At 47.9% G+C, this 18,137-nt stretch overlaps 2 protein-coding genes across 39 annotated transcripts in view; both read right to left on the bottom strand.

Moving 5' to 3' along the window:
* The window catches only part of CFAP53 (cilia and flagella associated protein 53), a 46,649-nt gene extending 42,898 nt beyond the window's left edge, over positions 1–3,751 (bottom strand). Inside the window, exon 1 of the mRNA XM_017665462.3 lies at positions 2,821–3,751. Coding sequence (XP_017520951.2) covers positions 2,821–2,889 — 69 coding nt within the window. The 5' untranslated portion in view covers positions 2,890–3,751. The remainder of the gene's footprint in view (positions 1–2,820) is intronic.
* A 231-nt stretch (positions 3,752–3,982) lies between these two features.
* MBD1 (methyl-CpG binding domain protein 1) lies at positions 3,983–17,407 on the bottom strand. Of its 38 annotated transcripts, none has more exons than XM_017665455.3 (17): positions 17,235–17,406; positions 15,780–15,914; positions 13,217–13,331; positions 12,954–13,120; positions 12,797–12,879; positions 12,581–12,621; positions 12,059–12,205; positions 11,835–11,963; positions 11,581–11,655; positions 11,345–11,461; positions 11,192–11,260; positions 10,427–10,594; positions 9,806–10,105; positions 9,580–9,717; positions 9,087–9,218; positions 8,940–9,001; positions 3,983–4,263 (listed from the first exon to the last, which is right to left on the bottom strand). In XM_017665455.3, the coding sequence occupies exons 2-17, from the start codon at positions 15,887–15,889 to the stop codon at positions 4,191–4,193; spliced, it is 1,926 nt and encodes a 641-aa protein (XP_017520944.2). In that variant the 5' UTR covers positions 15,890–15,914; positions 17,235–17,406; the 3' UTR covers positions 3,983–4,190. The 38 variants fall into 38 exon arrangements, with proteins under 38 accessions (XP_017520944.2, XP_036872584.1, XP_073069153.1 ...); XM_037016689.2 differs by lacking the exon at positions 3,983–4,263 and adding an exon at positions 5,257–7,814 and having other exon boundaries at positions 9,806–10,102; positions 17,235–17,407; XM_073213052.1 differs by lacking the exon at positions 3,983–4,263 and adding an exon at positions 5,257–7,814 and having other exon boundaries at positions 10,427–10,591.
* Positions 17,408–18,137: the final 730 nt, after the last annotated feature.

The raw sequence follows: 18,137 nt of genomic DNA on the forward strand, positions 1-18,137 counted from the left end.
TTGATAACAATTAATAAATCACATGGACTATCTTTTATTTCTGTATTCCTAATATTGAGCATAATGCTGACCACTGTCAGTTTCTCAGTATGAATGAGTGAATGAGTTAACAAATGAAACAGTGTGTCTGGGTGGGCTTGATGCAAATTTCTGCTCCTCTTGGAAGCGCCATGAAATCCATAGTCTTGACCTTTGTATTTCCAGACAGTTTTTTATCAAGTCAGCCTTAGGTGAATAGCAAGACTCTAGGGTGCTGATTCACAGTAACAAAACTCTTAACTCTTAACTCAGGTGACTGAGTCAATTACCAGAACACTAGGGTTGATTCTTGGTAAAGGAGTCTCCTGGGTAAAGAAAAATCAACATTTAAAGATTACTTGATGAAAAGATTCAGAGCTCAGTGTACACATACAGGTACCTAGATTTAGTTGAACAAGATAAAGCAGGGCTGAGGTGGATTGTAAATAGATGATGTTGGGGATTATAGCATGGGAAGTAGCTAATCCAAGTCAGAATTATTTAGAGCCTAGAGCCAGTTAATTAACAAACTAGTGTTCTCTTAATATGAACAGCATTTTATGAATGCAGATTCAGGAACAATGAAGCAGAACAGAGTCAAAACTACACTGAAGGCAGAATACATAGGCTCCTAGGAGACACAAGGATTGAGAATAAAAGCCAAGCATCACGGTCATCAAGAATCAATTGTCTTGTATTGTCAGGACAGGAACCAGGCTCAGAGGTACATTTTGACTGAAGAGGGGAATGGGGTAAAGAGAACAACCTGAGCAGTAGCCAGAGGGTCAGGAAGCCCCTCAAGGTACAGAGCATCCTGTGTGGGACTCTGTTGTCAGGAAGCACCTAGTCTCTGGATGAATAAGGCTTGACCTGAAGTTCTCTAACAAGGTGATGCCAATCCACACACAGTCACAGCATTACTCAAAAACTGCTATTTAACAGACATAGAGTGTAAAACAGATCTGTAATTTAACATTTTCTAGTAGCTGCATTTTACAAAGTAAAAAGAACCAGGGGGAATTAATTTTAATAATATATTTTATTTAACTGATATATCCAAAATATTGTCATTTCAACATGTGACGAGGCACATTTCAAGTGCTCAAAAGCCATGTGTGGCTAGTGGCCACCGTACTAGACATCGCAACTCTAAATCATGCTGAAGGCAGGAGAATGCAGGATTTAATAACTACCTTGTGTTTTCAAGGTCACTGAAGGCTTTTGTTACTGTAACGTCTCAAATTAGTTTCTAGTACTACACTGTACAATTTTTATGTCTTAAAGAACAATGTCTTACAGTCTAGGTTTAATTCTGGCCTCTACCCATTACTAACTATATGATCTTAAGCAGACTCTTCTGAGTCTGTTTTATCACCTGTCAAACTGAGCAAAATAAATATCCTAAAAAAGTATTTTGAGAATTAAATAATTGGTTCCCTAGGCAACATTCACCAAGTAACTGCTCCTTTTGCTTCTCCATTACTTAGCACATGACATTTTTTATTTTTTCCTTCTAATTGTTTAGCATACACGTCTCATCTCTGGTGGCTTTAATTCTTCCCCCACCACAATACTGCAGCCTCTAACATCCACACTTTTTATCACACTCTGACATCTGAGATGCACCAATTCTGACCTTTCCCTTTTTCTCTTTATTCTTCTAGAAGCTCAAATTATTCAATAAGCCTGCCTCTCTTACTTGGTGGTAACTTTTTTCTCCTATTCCTTATTGGTTCCCAACACAAGTAATGGCACATGACTAATATCCCAGCCCCTGAGCTCTGTTTGGATACAGAACCCGAAATACCCAGGTTTCTGTCCCTCATGAAATATGTCTGTAATTCACTTTGAACCCTATAGTGTATAGAAGCCTCCAGTCAACTGATTTCCAGACACAGATCCTATAGAAGATCCTAGAGAAGAGGGAGCTGGTCTGTAAGTTGACCAAGAATTGCTATGTGTACCGCTGAACATAATAAAATTGGATCCCTCATTACCCCTCATCTTTCTTCCATAAAGTAGCATGACAGACAATATAGCACATAATTATCTACTGCGTTAATCTTTAATGGTTTTATGCATAAGCAAATCCTTCTGCAGTTAAATGATAAGCAACTGGAAGGTAGGGATCAGACTTCTAATGAAGAGTAAACCTCCCAGGGTCATTGTATTCATCCCTGTACCTTCTACGGTGCTGAGCACACAGCAGACGTTCACATAATACCTCTGTAATTCACTAATGACACAGGGAGGTTTTCTAGCCTGTAGAAACTAGTTTGTAGGAACAAAGGAATACAAGTACATGGGCCAACTGCCTTGGGGTTCTGAGCAGGACCCATCAAATTTTGTAGTACACAGCATTCCCCTGGATTCTAAATCACCAACCCAGCTTAGAGGCAACCAACTGTCCTATTTCCAGGCCTGCAGGAACTTTTCTGTTACAACTGAATTGGCACCACTCACAGCCTACATACAATTTTTCTAAAACTGCAGGACCAGCCCAAGATCACATAGCTGAAACACTGCCAGGCCAGACCCCAGATTTCCTGCCCTCCTCCCCACCAATACAGAATCTAAGTATTGTAACTTGTGCAAGGCTGGGCTGGAGGAATAGAATACGGGAGCTAGGTGAGCAACTCTATCCTTCCTTCTTTCAAAATTTAACACACTGCATCAGGCACCTGCTCCCTTTGAGAAAACTCCCGATAGGGGACAGGTTGCGTACCAGTATGGGCTCCACTGGGCCTGCAGGGCCGGGAAATACAGAAAGCAGTAGAGCCTGCACACACATCCCTTGCTTACCACGATCACCACTTTGGGAGTGGGGCCTTTAACCTCCCGCTGTAGGATGCCAAACCGCTGGCCGTACATTTTCGAGCCCCCTCGGGACGGGGGACGCCTCTACCGCGGTTGCTCAACCGCGACGACCTGTGAGACAGGCTTGTGCGTTACAAAGGTCTGGTTGCCATGGTGCGTCTCAGGGGTTAAGGGGCAGGTGGGTGGGGCCAAAGCTGGTCCCGTCACTATGGCGACAGTAGACGCAGCACTCGAGACTTCCTCTTGTAGTGGAGGAGCTGAGCCTGCGCGGCCCTCACCCGAACCTTGCTCAGGCTTCCAGCTGACCTCACTCCCTTCCTCTAGGGTTCATCACAATGGCAGGAAAAAGCTTCCTTAACCACAAGTGAAGGAAATCTAATTATATTCCAACTCACTTTGCTATTTATATCCTGTAATTTGTCTAAAAGAATGAGAAAGGTTAGTGGACATTTTGAAGGAAAGTTAAATTTTGTGGTCATCTCTAGGTTAATCTTGATAATGACAGTAATAATCATCACAGGACCTTGTATCTGTGTAGTTTTTTACAATAGTTTGCAAGATACTATCACATAAAAACTTTGAACCTTACAATATATTAGAGAGTTGGTAGAATGGCAGATAATACCCTCGTTTCACAGCTGGGGCAATTAGGGTTCAGACAGCCTAAGTACCTTGTCAGCCCACCCAACCAGGAATGATAAATGTTAAAATCTTCCTACTGCACTTGGCAGAAACGAGGGCTTTGACTTGAGGTACCCTAGCGTGGGGGCAGATCAGATGGGCTGGTAGGGCAGTGACACAATCTGGCTGGGCAAAACAAAGACTAAGAGTCTGAGTCAAGGGTCACAGTGGACCAGGGTCAGGACACAGATAAGTGCAGGTGATAAGGCCCTGAGAATCTGGATCCCAGGCAAGGGAACAGGCAACACAGATCACGGAACCTAGAAGGGGCCCTCAGCACAGGTGTAGACCACAGCTATACTTCCAGTCAAGAGCCAGGTGGTAGTTAATACATAAGAGCCAGTTAATAATGACACTTTGGTACTCTCCTTAAGTGGGGGGCAAACATAGAACACGAGATAGAGCAAAGGAAAAAATCAGTACCTAGTCAGTAACTAAACTGTAATAATAACCAAAGTACAACTACTGTGTATACCACATTAAGGCCGCAATTTACTGTAAAATAGCATTCCTTAATCATTTGTAATCCACCCACTTCGGGTTTTGTATGTGTTAAGTTTCTAGATTTGGATTCCATTTCCTGAATTGCTGGTTCAGTTTTTCAGCCACAAAATAATGTCTCTTTCTTCTCTTTTAATAATCTCTTTTAATAACTCTCATTTTGTTTTTTTCTCCTATAATGCTTCTTCTTTCAATTGCAGTTCGGCAAAATACTCATTTTCATTTACTGTTAAGAGTTTACGTAGCCTGAAACAAATAAAAGAGAAAGAAATTAGATGGTCGTCCCAGTTCCCTGGACAGTCCTGAGGGCCAGTTCCTTGATCTTCGAGTACCAAGGGTGCCTGGCCTGCCAGTTGGTCGGGTGGAACCACCCCTCATACCACACCCCTTGGGAAGAAGAGAGGCAATGAGAACGCCCTCAGTCAGGCTTGGGATTTGGGAAAAGCCTCTGAGATTCAGGAGCACCCGTCGGGGACCCCGGAGCTCGTACAGCCCGTAGGGTCCCGCTGAACTGTTTGATGACAGGGTAAACCGACCCCTGGCGACACCCGGCTGCCCTCGAACGTCCCAGCGCCGGTCCTGAGCTCGTCGTGCCTCGCCCTCACCCCTGGCGAGCCCCGTAATTTAACTGCGGCTCCATTTTGCCTGTTTTACCACTACACAAAGGAGAAAGTAGGCTTTCCTCCCGTCCAGTCACGGACTGACGTCTCCGCCGGGCGGAGGCCACGCCCCAGGCCGCCCAGGCCAAAGGCGAAGTGCAGAGACTCGCAAGCCCAGTTGGATGACCGCGGTTTCGGCGCCCCCTGGCGGGCCTACTCGGAATATTGGAGGGACGATGCCAGGACGCCAGCGCGGTGAACCCCCGCCTTCGGCCACCCCTCCCCACCCCGCCCCTTTCCGCCCCCCGACAGAGAAGTGATTTCGACTAAGGTCCTTGTCCAGAACCTGACCTTTATCTTGCCACCCACTTCCTCACTTTCTCGGAGACGGTCAACATTGTTACCACCATCAAGGCACTCCCAAAAGAAACACTAAGTATATGAATGAGTAATGGGACGATAAAAATCATTTTAAAATAACTTTAAAATAGAACAGCTTAGAGATAAAAACTATTTATATTATTTCCAATTCCTATTGTGTCCCAACAAGGCTCACACAAGGGCTGTCCTCCCGATAGTTCCTGAGTTCTCTATTTTCACCATTAAATTCCATGATAAAGTTGGAAATCCATTCACCATCTGTAATACATATTGATGAATTTAATAAAATTGCATGGACTACCTCTTTTCATTCCTGTATCCCAGTATTAAGTACAGTGCCTACCATGGGCCAGGTTCTCAATACTTGAATGAATGACACAAAAATAGCCGAGACCAGCAAGTTTTTTCTGGGTAGGCTTGTCAGAATTTCTGTACTTGCTGGGGTCACCATGAAATCCATGGTCTTCAGCTTTGCATTTTCAGCAACGTAGCTTTATCAAGTTATCCTCAGGTGAGTAGTGAGACCCTTGGGAGCTGATTCATGGCAGGGTGGCTTTGTTATGTGTCCCTTGACTAGGCTACGTTTCCCAGAACTCCCTTCCCCGTATGATTCCGGCTGGAATGGGCCACAAGAGACATTCTGCGTCATAACTGGAGGGCAGAAGTGAAGCAGCAGCACATTGTTTTTACACTTGGAAGATTGGTGCAGGGGCACCAGGCACTGTTGCAGGTCACACATGTTGTCACTTATCTGCTGGCTCACCTCGTTGGTGTGGGGCAGCAGTCAGGCCTGCAGCCAGGCCTGCAGCTGCTCCACCTTCCCCGGGATCTTCTCTAATTCCTGGGCCAGATGCATATTTAACTCTGTGATGAAGGGCACCAGCTTCTTCTACAGGACACCCACATCATCGAAGTTGAAGGTGGTGAGAGACTGACATGGGTTCGAGGCCATCCTTGTGGGTTCCAGCTTGTGCTCTTGGGCGCCAACATATCCTCGGTCTCCCACACTTTATATCCATCTTCCCTTCCCGATTGCCTGCCCTGCAGACTTCAAGCTCCAGCATTAGATGCAAAGACAACAGCCTTACAGTGACTGTTTAACCAGCTCCCACAATTTCATTAAGTCAAATCCCTATAACAAATCCCTTAATACACACACACACACACACACACACACACACACATCTATACATATACATATACATACATATATATATATATATATATAATCTTATAGTGGTGCTGCTTTTCTGATTGTACCCTAATACACATAGGAACCAGATCTTATCATGGATCAGAATGCCAATCAGTTTCACTTAGGACATCACAGAATACTTGGGTTGCGTAGATGGATCCTGGGGGGAGCAAAACAATATGAGAAAATTAACCAGTCTTGACTTTAACTGAAGTAGGTAGGACAAGGAGAAAGAAAAGACAGGGGAAGTGGCAGAGGGCTCTATTGAACTAATGGTTAGGAAGTGGCCAATCTACATATGAATTACCTAAAGCTGCAGAGCTAGGACTAGCATAAGGCAAGGGAGGCACATAGGCTACAAGATTTAAGGATGCACCTACTCAGTCCAGGCCCTATAAAGATAGCTAAGTAATGAATCACAAGTCTTAATCTTTTTAGTACTTTAAGAAGAACTGGGATGTGAGGGCTGGGCCACGACCGGCCCTTTGGGAGGATCTGAAGCAAGAACTCAGACTTAGCAGACAGGGGCTGAGAGCAGAAACCAAGCACAAGGGTCATCAAGGGGCAGAGGACACAAGTTGTCAGCAAAGATGAGCAGGCTAACAGCTTTACTTCTGCAGGCTACTTTGGCTGAGGAGGAGGAGGGAGGGTAACAAGCAAAATGGACAGCAACCAGTAAAGAAGGATGCTCTTTAGGATTTGAGGAATCCTAACACAGGGCCAGAGGTCTGGGAAGAACCCATTCTCTGGATGCACAGGTGTTCTGACAAGGTGACCCCATCCACCCCATCCCCATCCTTGGCCCTCCCTAAACCATGCTACAGGCAGCAGTATAAAGAATTGCTTAGAGTAATCCACCTTGTTTTTTTTCAAGGTCACTGGAAAATTCTATTACTATATTATTATACATTATTGAATACAAGATTACAGTTTACAATTTAGTGACTGATTAAAGAAAAGGTTTTTACAATCTGGGTTTGATTCTAAGCTCTGTCCATACTAGCCGTGTGACAGTGGACAAGTTACTTAATATCTTTAAGTCTGTTTTCCCATCTGTGAAAATGGGCAAAATCAATGTCCTCCTATAAAAACTGTTTTGAGGATTAAATAGTCAATAGGAGGAACTCAATAAACAGCAGATCCTCATTTATTCACATTACATTTTCAATTGCTGTCTCCCTGAGAAAATGACTAGACACACTGCCAGGTCTCATCCAGAAGCCATTTAAAATCATTTATGAAGATGGCTTGTTTAGACTATTCTGTTGGGGCTTTAATTACGTCCCCTCCCCCACCCCTAACGTCCACACTTATCACATTCAAGCTCCTTGGGATTGGACCAGTTGGAGCAGATACACCACATTTCTATTCTTTCTCTTCCTTTTCTGCTTACTTCCTCTATAAGCTCAAAGTTCTGATCAGAGTACTGCTTGTCTGGTTTGGTGGTAGGTTTTCCCAGTTCCTATTGACTCCTACATAAGCCTCTGGATCTATGGTCCAGCCTCTGAGTAGATCAGTGTTCTCTCATAAAGCCGGTCTGTAAATATCACCTTGAATCCTATAGTCTGCAGAAGCCTCCAGTCTACTGCTTTCTAGCTCCAGGTTTTTTAAGGTCCTTGGACCTAGAGAAGAGGGAGCAGGTCTATATGTTGAATGAGGTTCACTATGTGCAAAATGGAGCATCACAAAACGATTTCCTACTATTCTGTGTCCCCCATCCACTTTCCCATAATTATCCCTTATCTCTCTTCTGTAATGTTCCATTACAAAAAACAAAGCACATCATTACCTTTTTAGTTAATATGTAATGATTTTACACATAGGAAAATTGTTGCCCCAGTTAGATGACATGTTCCCTGAAGGTAGGAATCCTTTGTCTCCAGAAGCCTTCCAGGCTCACTGTATTCAAACCACTGAATCTCTCACTGCAGTGTACCCAGTAGAGGCTCAATTAGTACCACTGTAATTGCCCAAACACAAATGCAAGTTTCTGGCCTGCAGAAAACTAGTTTGTAGGCACAAAGGAATTCAGATGCTTAGGCTAACAGTTAATGTTGCCTATGCCTTAGGCTCTATGCAGAGCACGTCATCATTCTGCAGGAGATGGCATTCCCGTTCTTCTCCCAATATCTGAGTGCTTATGGGCACCTCTCCTTTGTCCTACTGCCAGACCTGCAGGGACAATTCTGTCCAATAGCTGAAACTGTTAATAACCTCAAAAGGCTCAGGAAAAGCTCAAGAAACACACCCTAACCCCTTGCACAAAGGATAATGCAGGAGGCGCAGCACTAGCCCAGGATCACAGTTGTGTACAGTCCCAGATCATAGCAATATCTCAGCACCAAGATTTCCTGCCCACCCATGACTTCCCAGCCCACCTGGTCATCTCCTGGAGACATCAAAGGCCTTCAAGACCCCAAATGATGCTTCTCTAAGTAAGAGTTTATGTCTGACTCCTGCTGGACTTTCTTAGGGGAATAGGGATCAGGCATTCCTACCCTTTTTTTTTCAAACCTCAACACAGGACACCTGTACCCATACCCCCCACCTCATCCCGAGACGACAGAGGTCCTGACCTGCACCTCAGGAGAAATCTCTAGGGTCCTATACACACCCCCTCATTGATCATGATGAGCGCAGTGGTGTGGGTCTTCACCTCCCACTGCACCACGCCAACTTGCTGGTTGTACTTTCAAAACTCTGACCAGCACCTACCCCATCCCCACCCCTCACTGTGCGGGGCCCACCTTGGCAACCAGACTGCTGTGTCCCGGAGGCGGGTTCCACCCAGGCTGAAAATCTCCGTGATCTGGAGAAGAATTAACATCATGCATCAACATGGCCTGTGGGGCTAAGCAGGGTCAGAGCAGGGTGAGGTGTCCCCCAGCACTGACCACAGGCGTGCCAGTCCCTCCTGCCTCCTCCTCTGGGGCTGAATCGGAGGCAGAGTCATCCTTGCTCTCTTCCTTGTCCTCCTCAGGGTCAGGTGGCTCTTGCTTCACAGGTGGCAGGCCTGGGTCTACTGCCTGGAAGAGGTGGGAAATGGGCAGCAGTCAGAAGGGATGGCTGGCCTAGAAAAGAGCCTTTATCAGCCAGCCTGTCACTGTGCTGCCAAGTCCCACTTCTATCACATGTCAGCTCAGAAAAACCATCTCTCTGCCTATAAACCTTTCCTATTCCTCATAGATTTCCATTTTTTCTGTTAGTTGGGCAAGTAAACCCTGCTGCAAGCAAGGCAGGTAAATCTCGTTGCCTGGGAGGTGAGGCATCTGACAGACAGGAAGCATAATTCTGTGGACAGGCTGCAATCAGCACACCTACTGTTCTGCTCAAGAACCACAGTCATGGCTCACCATCACTCATAGACCACCCATCGTTGACCCCCACCTTGCTGGGGCAGCCAGGCAGCAATACAGGAGAAGTCAGGCTGGCTGTGCCCGGTGTCCAGTCATCCTGGGCATCCGCCTTCTCTTGCTTCACCTGAGGTAAGGCCACAACCCAAGTCAGGCCAGGGCACTGCGCCTCCTGTGTGAAGGAGGATTGCAGCAGACTTGGTCCGAGCTTCTAGGCATGAGACTGGGTTGGGAGAGGCAGAATAAGATGGGGCCCTCACCTGCAGCAGGGCTTCTGTGGAAGCTGGCGCAGGGCCAGGCACCTGCACGGGACTGCTTGCACCTTCCCGTAAAAACACAAGGTCAGTGCCAGGTGGGGGCAGCACAAAGCCACTGTCTGTTTCCTGCTTCACTGGAGTCTGAGCATGGTCTGGCAGGACTGTGGGTGTGGCCAAGGGGGCCTTCAGGGTCTGGCCCAGACGGAGCCGATGAGTAGAGCCAGGCCTCTTTCGATGAGGGCAAGGTGGGGGCGGCCCTGCCCCTTCCTCAGACCCTGCCTGGACACTTGGCAGCAGCCGCTTCTGTGAGAAAAGATGGGGCTTTATGGCCACCTGGTGCCATGACCAACCACTCTATGCTGCCCTGATCAATGTGCCTACAAATCTCCCATTAGTCCTAGCAGAGAATCTACTTACATGTGAGGCCCTCATCACTGAGTCTGTCAGTCTCCTGTTAGCAATGCCAGTGCCACCCAAATTCTTCATTTACCCCAGTGCAATGTCTGTTAATCTGTGGCCAAACCCAATGCCCCACCCACCCCATATCAGGACTGCCCACCACTTCCAGGCACTGGGAGGCTGGCCCAACTTATCCCACTCACATTCCCCTCCTGCCCCACTCACCATGGCAAACTGCAGGCACTGGCGCCAACGACACTTCTGGCGCTTCTGGTTGCTGCCCCCAAATTTGGGCTTGTCACAGCAGAAGTCGCAGTGGCCACAGTCCATCCGCCGTAGGCAGGCTGCACAGGCCCCACACTTGCGGTTCTGTCGGCGATTCGTGTAAGGCTGCTGGGCAACAGGGGGTATAGGGAGCGGTCACTGGAACTATTATAGTGCTCTTCCTTTGGCTCCTCCACTAGCCCCATTGCAGGGAACTGGCTGCATACCAGTCAGCCTGACTGCCCCCAGTCACACCTCAGTGTCTGCTAGTCCAACATCAGGCACTATCATTTTACTAGATGTATACCATTAGGATATCATTAGGATTGTAGCTGCTCCAACACAATATCCACCACTCTATCTGCTAGTCTCCCACTAGCTACCAAGACAATGTCTTTGACCCCCACCTCTAGCAGGATTTTGCTAATCTTCTATTACCTCCCATCACTGCATCTATGTCTCCTTATTCTATGTGAACTCCAGTCACTGTGCCCGCTTTTCCTCTATTAGCCCCACAGAAGTATTCATTCATGTGACTTTAGGTACTTCCACTGCACCTGTTGATCCCATATTAGCCTTTCCCCCATTGTCTGCTCATCTCATACTAGTACTTGTTACTGTGCCTTGCTGTTCCCCTATTAGGCCCATTGCAGAATTTATTTCTTTGGGGTCAACCAAGTGCTCTGGGACAGTCTATAATCGTCCAGGTAGGGTAGGGCCACTCACTAGCTCGTCCTCGTCTACACAGTAATAGATGAACTCGGCAGGTGGCGAGGGGGCCAGGGCTCTGGGGTGCTGCAGAGGCAAATGGGGGTGGGGTCAGGGCAGGTACTGGGTAAGGTTAGGGTTGTGCCTTCCCCCTGCCCACCAGGGACTCACCAGCTCTGGTGACTCTGGAGGCTGCGATGGAGGAATCGGAGGTGGGGGCTGGGTTTGGGGAAGCTGCCTGGCAGTCATCTTGGTGTCACAGCCTCCCCTGTGGTGGCCACGTTTACCCTGGGAGACAGCCGAAAGGGTAATTTACGCTTGGTGGCACCAGAGCTCCCCCGTCACTCCCAGAGAGTGCAGAAAGCATGCATGAGACAGGCAGGCAGAGTGTGGGATAGGGCACTCACAGCGGGGGGAGCCACAGGTAGGGGAGGGTGTCGTTGACATCGCTGATGGTGGCGACGAAGCCGGTGGGCAAGGTGCTGGCAGATAGGGGCAGGTACGTAGGCCAGGAAGGTGAGCATGGTGTTGGGGAGAAAAGAAGACATGAGCTGGGCAAGGCCAGGTTGGGAGGAACCAGCAGCCACAGCAACTTTGACAGCAGAATGACCTCTGCCCCAGCCCTGGCTATGCCAGAACTGGCCCCTTCAGCCTGACTCACCCTTAGGCAGCGCCGCTGGATACACTTCCACTGGCGCCTGAGACCAGGGCGTGGAGGGCGAAGGCAGACTCGGCAACGGCCACAGTCCTCTCGGGTCTGACAGCCCCGGCATACTCCACACCCTCGGCTCTGTTGGGGAGCCGGAGGTGTGATGCATGGAGACAGGGCTAAGAGGATCAGGGGGCCAGAGTGAGCCTTGGGACCACCCCACCTGCCTGACTCACCCTTTCCACAATCCGGAGGCACCGTCTCCTCTCACACTTGCAGAACAGCCCCGAGGCCACATCATGGGGCAGCTGCAGAAGGCAGGTGGAACAGGCCCCGCAGTCCGCAGTTACCAGGCAGGCTGTACACTCCCCGCAGCCCACACGCTGCCAGAAGTGGATGGGGCAAGATGAGATCCAGGCAGAGTGGCTCCAGGAGTACTGCCACTCACACGTCTGCTGACCCCACATTAGTCCCCATCACTACGTCTGCTAGTCCCTCATTTGTCTCATCAATGTATCTGATTATTGATTAGCCACCATCGCTGAGGCCATCACAGATGTCTACTGACCCCCGTTGACCTCATCACTGTATCTCCTGATACCCCATTAACTCCCATTACTGTCTGCTGACCACAGCTGGCTCCCTACAAGACGACTGACACCCTATGGATCCATCACTGTTTCTTTAGACCTTCCACCAGACCCCACCACATCCTGTTTCCACTGCACACTTGTGTGGAGGAGGCAGGTCATGCTTACCTTAAACATCCTCTGCTCCCGGTTGAAAGCAATTCGCTGTGCTGCGAGGAGGGAGAGAGAGAAAAAGAGAAGTGGAAAGAGAGCATCAGATACTGGACCTCATTCACTGCCTCTGCCCTGACATCCACCATTCAACCTTCAGCCAAACACTAGTGTCCTAGCCTGACTCCAGGCCTGCTCCAGCTCCTATCTCCCAGTGCCCCATCGGCCACTGACCTCGGCAGTCCTTGCAAAGTGTCTTGAGCCGCTGCCTTTGGGTACCATCCCCTGAGAAGCTGATTCCACAATTTTCACAGCACCTGTGATGGGAAACATGGGTGTGGGGCCCTGAGTGCTCCCCCAACCACTTGGCTTACTTCAGGACAATACTCACCCAGGTGCAGGGAGTGAAGCTGGGGCTGTGTCAGCATCAGCCTTGGTTTCATCCTTTGGGGCCTCCTTCCTGATCTCACCCCTCTGGGATCCAACCTGACGTTTCCGAGACTTGGCTGGCCTTGAAGCCTTCTTACGCTTCTTGCTGGGGATGGCCAAGGAACTGGTCTGAAGATGAGAGTAATGGCAGGAAGAATATAGGTCAGTGGGTGAGGGTTAGGTGGCTCAGCTATCCCTGCCTGGGTACCCCATACTGTGTAGTACCTTGGGAGCTGGATAGCACAAGATGCCTTGTTTGAAGTCGAAGAGGGTGAGGTCGCACGCAGGGCCGAGGTATCGGGTCAGCTCAACTTTGCTTCGGATCCTATCTCCTGTGGGGCTGAGGGTGGGCCAGGATGGGTTGGTACCCAGGTGGAACCACTGCCACTCCACCCACAGAATCCACCTACTGGGCTGGTGACCAGGCCTGCAGGGCTGGGGAGATACAGGAGGCACCCTGGGACTGGCCTGTGAGCCCTGATCAGGCCTTAGCCCAACTAACCCTGAGTTGTAAGAATATAAGAGGTGTATAAATAGCAGCACGCATGCAAACATTAGTAAATAATCCAAACATAAAGGGGTATGCACATATTTATATTACTAGTGATATTCTATAGAAATGAAAATAAGCACAAATAGAAACAAATACATTAAATAATATATAAATGTGTTACCATTACATACTAAATACACAAAAAAGAAAACTTATATAAGAACCAAACATTTAAAAATGTACGTATGAACAAACATGTACAAATACGTGCGTAAATTAGCAAATGCAACTACATATAAAATAAAAGTAACTAATGTTGGAAGACAATACTTCACAGATCTCTTGCATTTCTGCATGTCTTGCAAGAGACATACTGATTGTTCTTTGTTATAAACTATCTTTTCAAGGATGTTTGTACAGCCAACAGCCTTGGAAGATAAAAGATAGGGTTTCCTTCCAGAGCAAAAGGAAGGCATCCTTACTGTCCTAACATAAAAGATTGGATTCCTTAAGCTCAGGGTTCCTTTCCTACAACACAACCAAGAGCATATGAGGGTACTAGTTTACCCTCTTCACATCACCCTGTGGGAATTGCCACAGGGGGAGCTGGCACAAAAATAACATTCTGGATACTGCTACTGCTGTGAGTAATAAACCGTCTTTCATCTGTGACCCAAGAGTCTCATATCTCTTAACAACATCCTCACAACTGTGACATACTCACTTGTTATCTTCCCTAATTAGGATAAAGTCTGATCTTTTAGAGTTCTTGATAATTACCCCTAGTAGTTTTGGAAGTTTTATACAAGTTGTAAATATGTGAGTAAGTGTAAAACTAAACACAAATAAATGCATTGTATTTATAATTTTACTATATGCCTCCAAAAAAACAGCAAATTAGGAAAAGATAAATTCAGGAAGAGTGTAGAAATTGTAGTATCACTAATATACCCTATAACACCTTAAAGCTTTAAATGGAAGCTGTTTATAAACACATTTATATATTTAGAGTCGATTCTCATTATTTGCAGTAGTTACTTTCTATAAAGTTACTCTGAACACTGAACTAATAAATACAGAACTACTGCTCCTAGTGAAACTACAGATTAGGTTCCTGAGAGCCTCTGGTCACGACATTTTTGTTAAATGATCAATATGCAACCTTGTTTTACAGGTGGTTCTCTTTAAAGATAACCTACTTAACATATTGTTCTTATAGGTAATTAAGTATATGGCCTTTGAATGGTTCAAAGCCAGGAGCTTTGGAGGCCATCTGTGTATAGGTTCCTTTGTCAATGTCCTTGTAAAGATAAGCCAGTCTCATCAACATTGAAAACCCACTCTTCTACATAGTTTTTTTCCCATATAACACTTAGAAAATACTTTACGATTCCTTGGAAGACTCTTTATCTGAATGACCTGCTTGTATGCAAATTTAACATTTTTCACAATATAACACCTTTTGAAATGTGTGAGCCAGCCAGCACTAGTTGAGATAAGCTTAACTTTTTCCTAACTTTGGGTAATACAATCATCAATGTCTTGGCTTTCAGCCTCATAAGCTGTCCACTACACTTTATTGGTCATCACTTCATGAACCCACAAATTTAGTCATTTTTCTACCCTTTTCTTAGTTTCCTCACATACTATAGATGTTACTTTAGTACTTTTCAGGGCAGCCTCATGTACAAATTGGCAAATTTCCTCTTATTTTTCTAGATGTACTGCACTTTTGATTCATTAGCATTGAAATTACAGCCAACTACAATGCAACTCACACCTGAACAAAGCTTATTTAACATGTATTTGCTCCATATGGCACACCACAGACTTCTTGCACTTATAATGCTAGACAGCACTTCAGGACAATGCTTGGAGGCCACTGTAAATACCAAAATCACCAATAGAAAGTACAAAAATGTGAAAAACATTTGCAAAAAATGCGAAAAAAAACACAAAACACTAAGTAGACTGCTAAAAGGACACTGTTTATAATACAGGAGCTGAAATAAGAAGGTCTCATTCAACCTCAGGTGGAATGGGTGTATTAGGTGACTTACACTTTTTGCAGCTCTGTACATGTCCACAACTGACAATGAAAGCACAGTGAGTAATGACTTTGGTAGCACAAATTTTAGTGAGTAGATGAATTTGCAAATATGGAATCTATAAATAATGACGGTCAACTGTATCTGCATTTTAACCCCACCCACAAACTTAACCACACCCCCTGATTTCACCCTGCCTAACTCGGCTTAACCTTATCCCTGAGTTTATTCATAAAACACGCAGTACCTTTGGTAATAGGTATCTGAGCGTCCGCAGGTGGCTCCTGACTTTCGAAAGACCTCACGACGCTTCCAGCCAGGGCCCAGGGCTGGGCAGTCCAGCCAGTCCTCAGCCATGGGGGCCACAGGAAGGAACAGCAGCCTGCCACAGGGAAGAAACAATGGGGGAAACTGAAGCTCTAGGAGTCGGCATGTGCTCCAGGCCACCCAAACTACTGTTATCTATTAATGCTCATCCAAGACCTGGGACCAGCTACAGGCAACTGGCAGATATAAGGAAGAGAAAACCCCCATTCCCACCCCATTCTTCCTTGTCCAGGGCCTAGAGGCTTGTAATTCCTCCCCTTTGACCTGGTAGCCCCATCCTCAACCCAAGAATTCTCATATCCTCGCTCTTCTATTCTTCTATTCTTCTGCACCTCAGGAGGTGAGGAGACACTCTGTCTTTGACCTGTTGGCTCCTTTCCTCCCCTGTCACTCTGAGACCTCTATACTCCCCAGCCTCAGCTGGAGAGGCCTCATTCTTCCCATCAGCCCAAGAGGCCCCCATTCCACTCATCCTCAGACCAAGATCCCTGTATTCTACCTCAGAGTTCTGACCTCCGATTCACTCCCTTCCTTGACCCAGGAGTCCCCCCAATTTCTCTTTCAGTCGTCCAACTTTTTCATTCCTACCTTGTCTGATGTCCTCGGGACCCTACTACCTCAGTGTTACTGCCTCCATTTTCTGTGTCCTCTTCCCAAAAAGCCCTCAATTCTTCATATCCTTGACCTGAACAGCCCCTCATTCATTCTGTTCCTCAATCTGAAAGCCTCCTTCCCGTTTTCCCTGTCAGTGTTCTGAGCCATAATTCCTCGCCAACCTCAGCCTCCAAACTCCCGCATTCCTCTCCTCTGCAGCTTAAAAGTTCCCTCACTACTTTCCTTCAGCACCCTCATCCTGCATTCCTCTATGCAGTCTGAGATCCTGATTTTTCCCCTCGGCATTCTGAACCCCCCATTCCTCTCCGTTCTCGTCCCAGTATCATGCCATACTTAACACCGTTCTGACATCCCTATTTCTCCTCCTCCATGTGAGTCCCCCACCCCTCCCTTCCAGCACCCCAACGCCATTTCTCCCCGTCATTAGCCTGAAGGCCCTCATGTCTTCCCCTTGGCCTTCTGAACCCCCGTTACTCTCTCTCTAACCTAAGATGTCTCCGTTCGGCGTTGGAACCTTCCCCTATTCCTCTCCGTCCACGTCCAGGATCCCGACACTTCCACCTGTCAGAGTTCTGAGCCCCATTCCTCTCCGCCCTTCGCCTAAACCTCCCCATTCCTCCCCTTCAATATTCCCAAGCCGCCATTCCTCCCACTCATCGGCCTGAGGGCCCTTCATTCCTCTCCGTCAGCGTTCGGAGCCTCAATTCTTCCCCATAGTCCGTCTAAGCGCACTCCACTTCCACCCCCACGACTGTCTCACCAGCTCGGCACAGGGCCGGTGGCTTGCGCTGCTCTAAGTCCGCGGACCCATGGCTAGGGTCCCGCCTGTGACTCCCGCCTTTCCCTGCTCTTCTTCCTCCTCCGCAACCGCTGCTCCGAAGCTAGAGCTGTCGCCGCCGCGGCCGTTCGTTACTCCCGGAATCGGAAATCCGCTGCCCGCCTCTCGGGCCCCGCCCCCGGCGAGAGACGCCTGCGCGCTAAAACCCCACCGGCGCCTGCCCTTAGTGGGGAGGACCCCGCGCCTGCGTACTGAGTACCGCAGCTACCCGCACCCCCTGCTGCGAACCAGCGCTTGCGCGCTGACATCCAACTTCGGCTCACGCTCAGCCGGAGACCTGCAGCGCCAGAGCTCCTCGCTTCGCCAACGGACGCGTTCTCCCTACTCCGCCCACCTCGTTTGCGCCGGCACTCTCAAATCCCAGACCAAGGGGCTGTAGAGGGTTGGGGTTGGTCCTGTACTATGTTCTTGACGGTCTCCTCAAGGAGTAACGGGGAGGGAAGGCTGGAGTTGTGCCGGAGCACTCTTGTCCTACTTCTTGTCCAAATCCCGACTGTGCTCTGCTGTTCTACCGAGCATCTCCAGAGCTATTACGTCCCGCTCTCCGTCTTGCTGAACAGTGGCAGGACTGCACGTAGACAAGTCATGCCGCACGTTGGCCCCAGCTCCTTCCGCGGGAACTTCTGAAAAGGCCGTGGGGGCCTAGTGGACCCGACATTGAGGGAAGGCGGGTTGGGGTTTCCCGGTACTAACTCAGTGGGCTCCTGTCCCAAAAGAGGGGCTTGTGAGGAGAGGGGGGCCTTATGTCCATCACTGAATACATCTCTCCAGCTCTGGAGATTAATGCTCACATGGGAGTGGTGTATCAGCCATATGCTGAGTGCG

Source organism: Manis javanica, chromosome 9 (assembly GCF_040802235.1).
Source record: "Manis javanica isolate MJ-LG chromosome 9, MJ_LKY, whole genome shotgun sequence".
In the NCBI taxonomy this organism is placed as follows: Eukaryota; Metazoa; Chordata; class Mammalia; order Pholidota; family Manidae; genus Manis; species Manis javanica.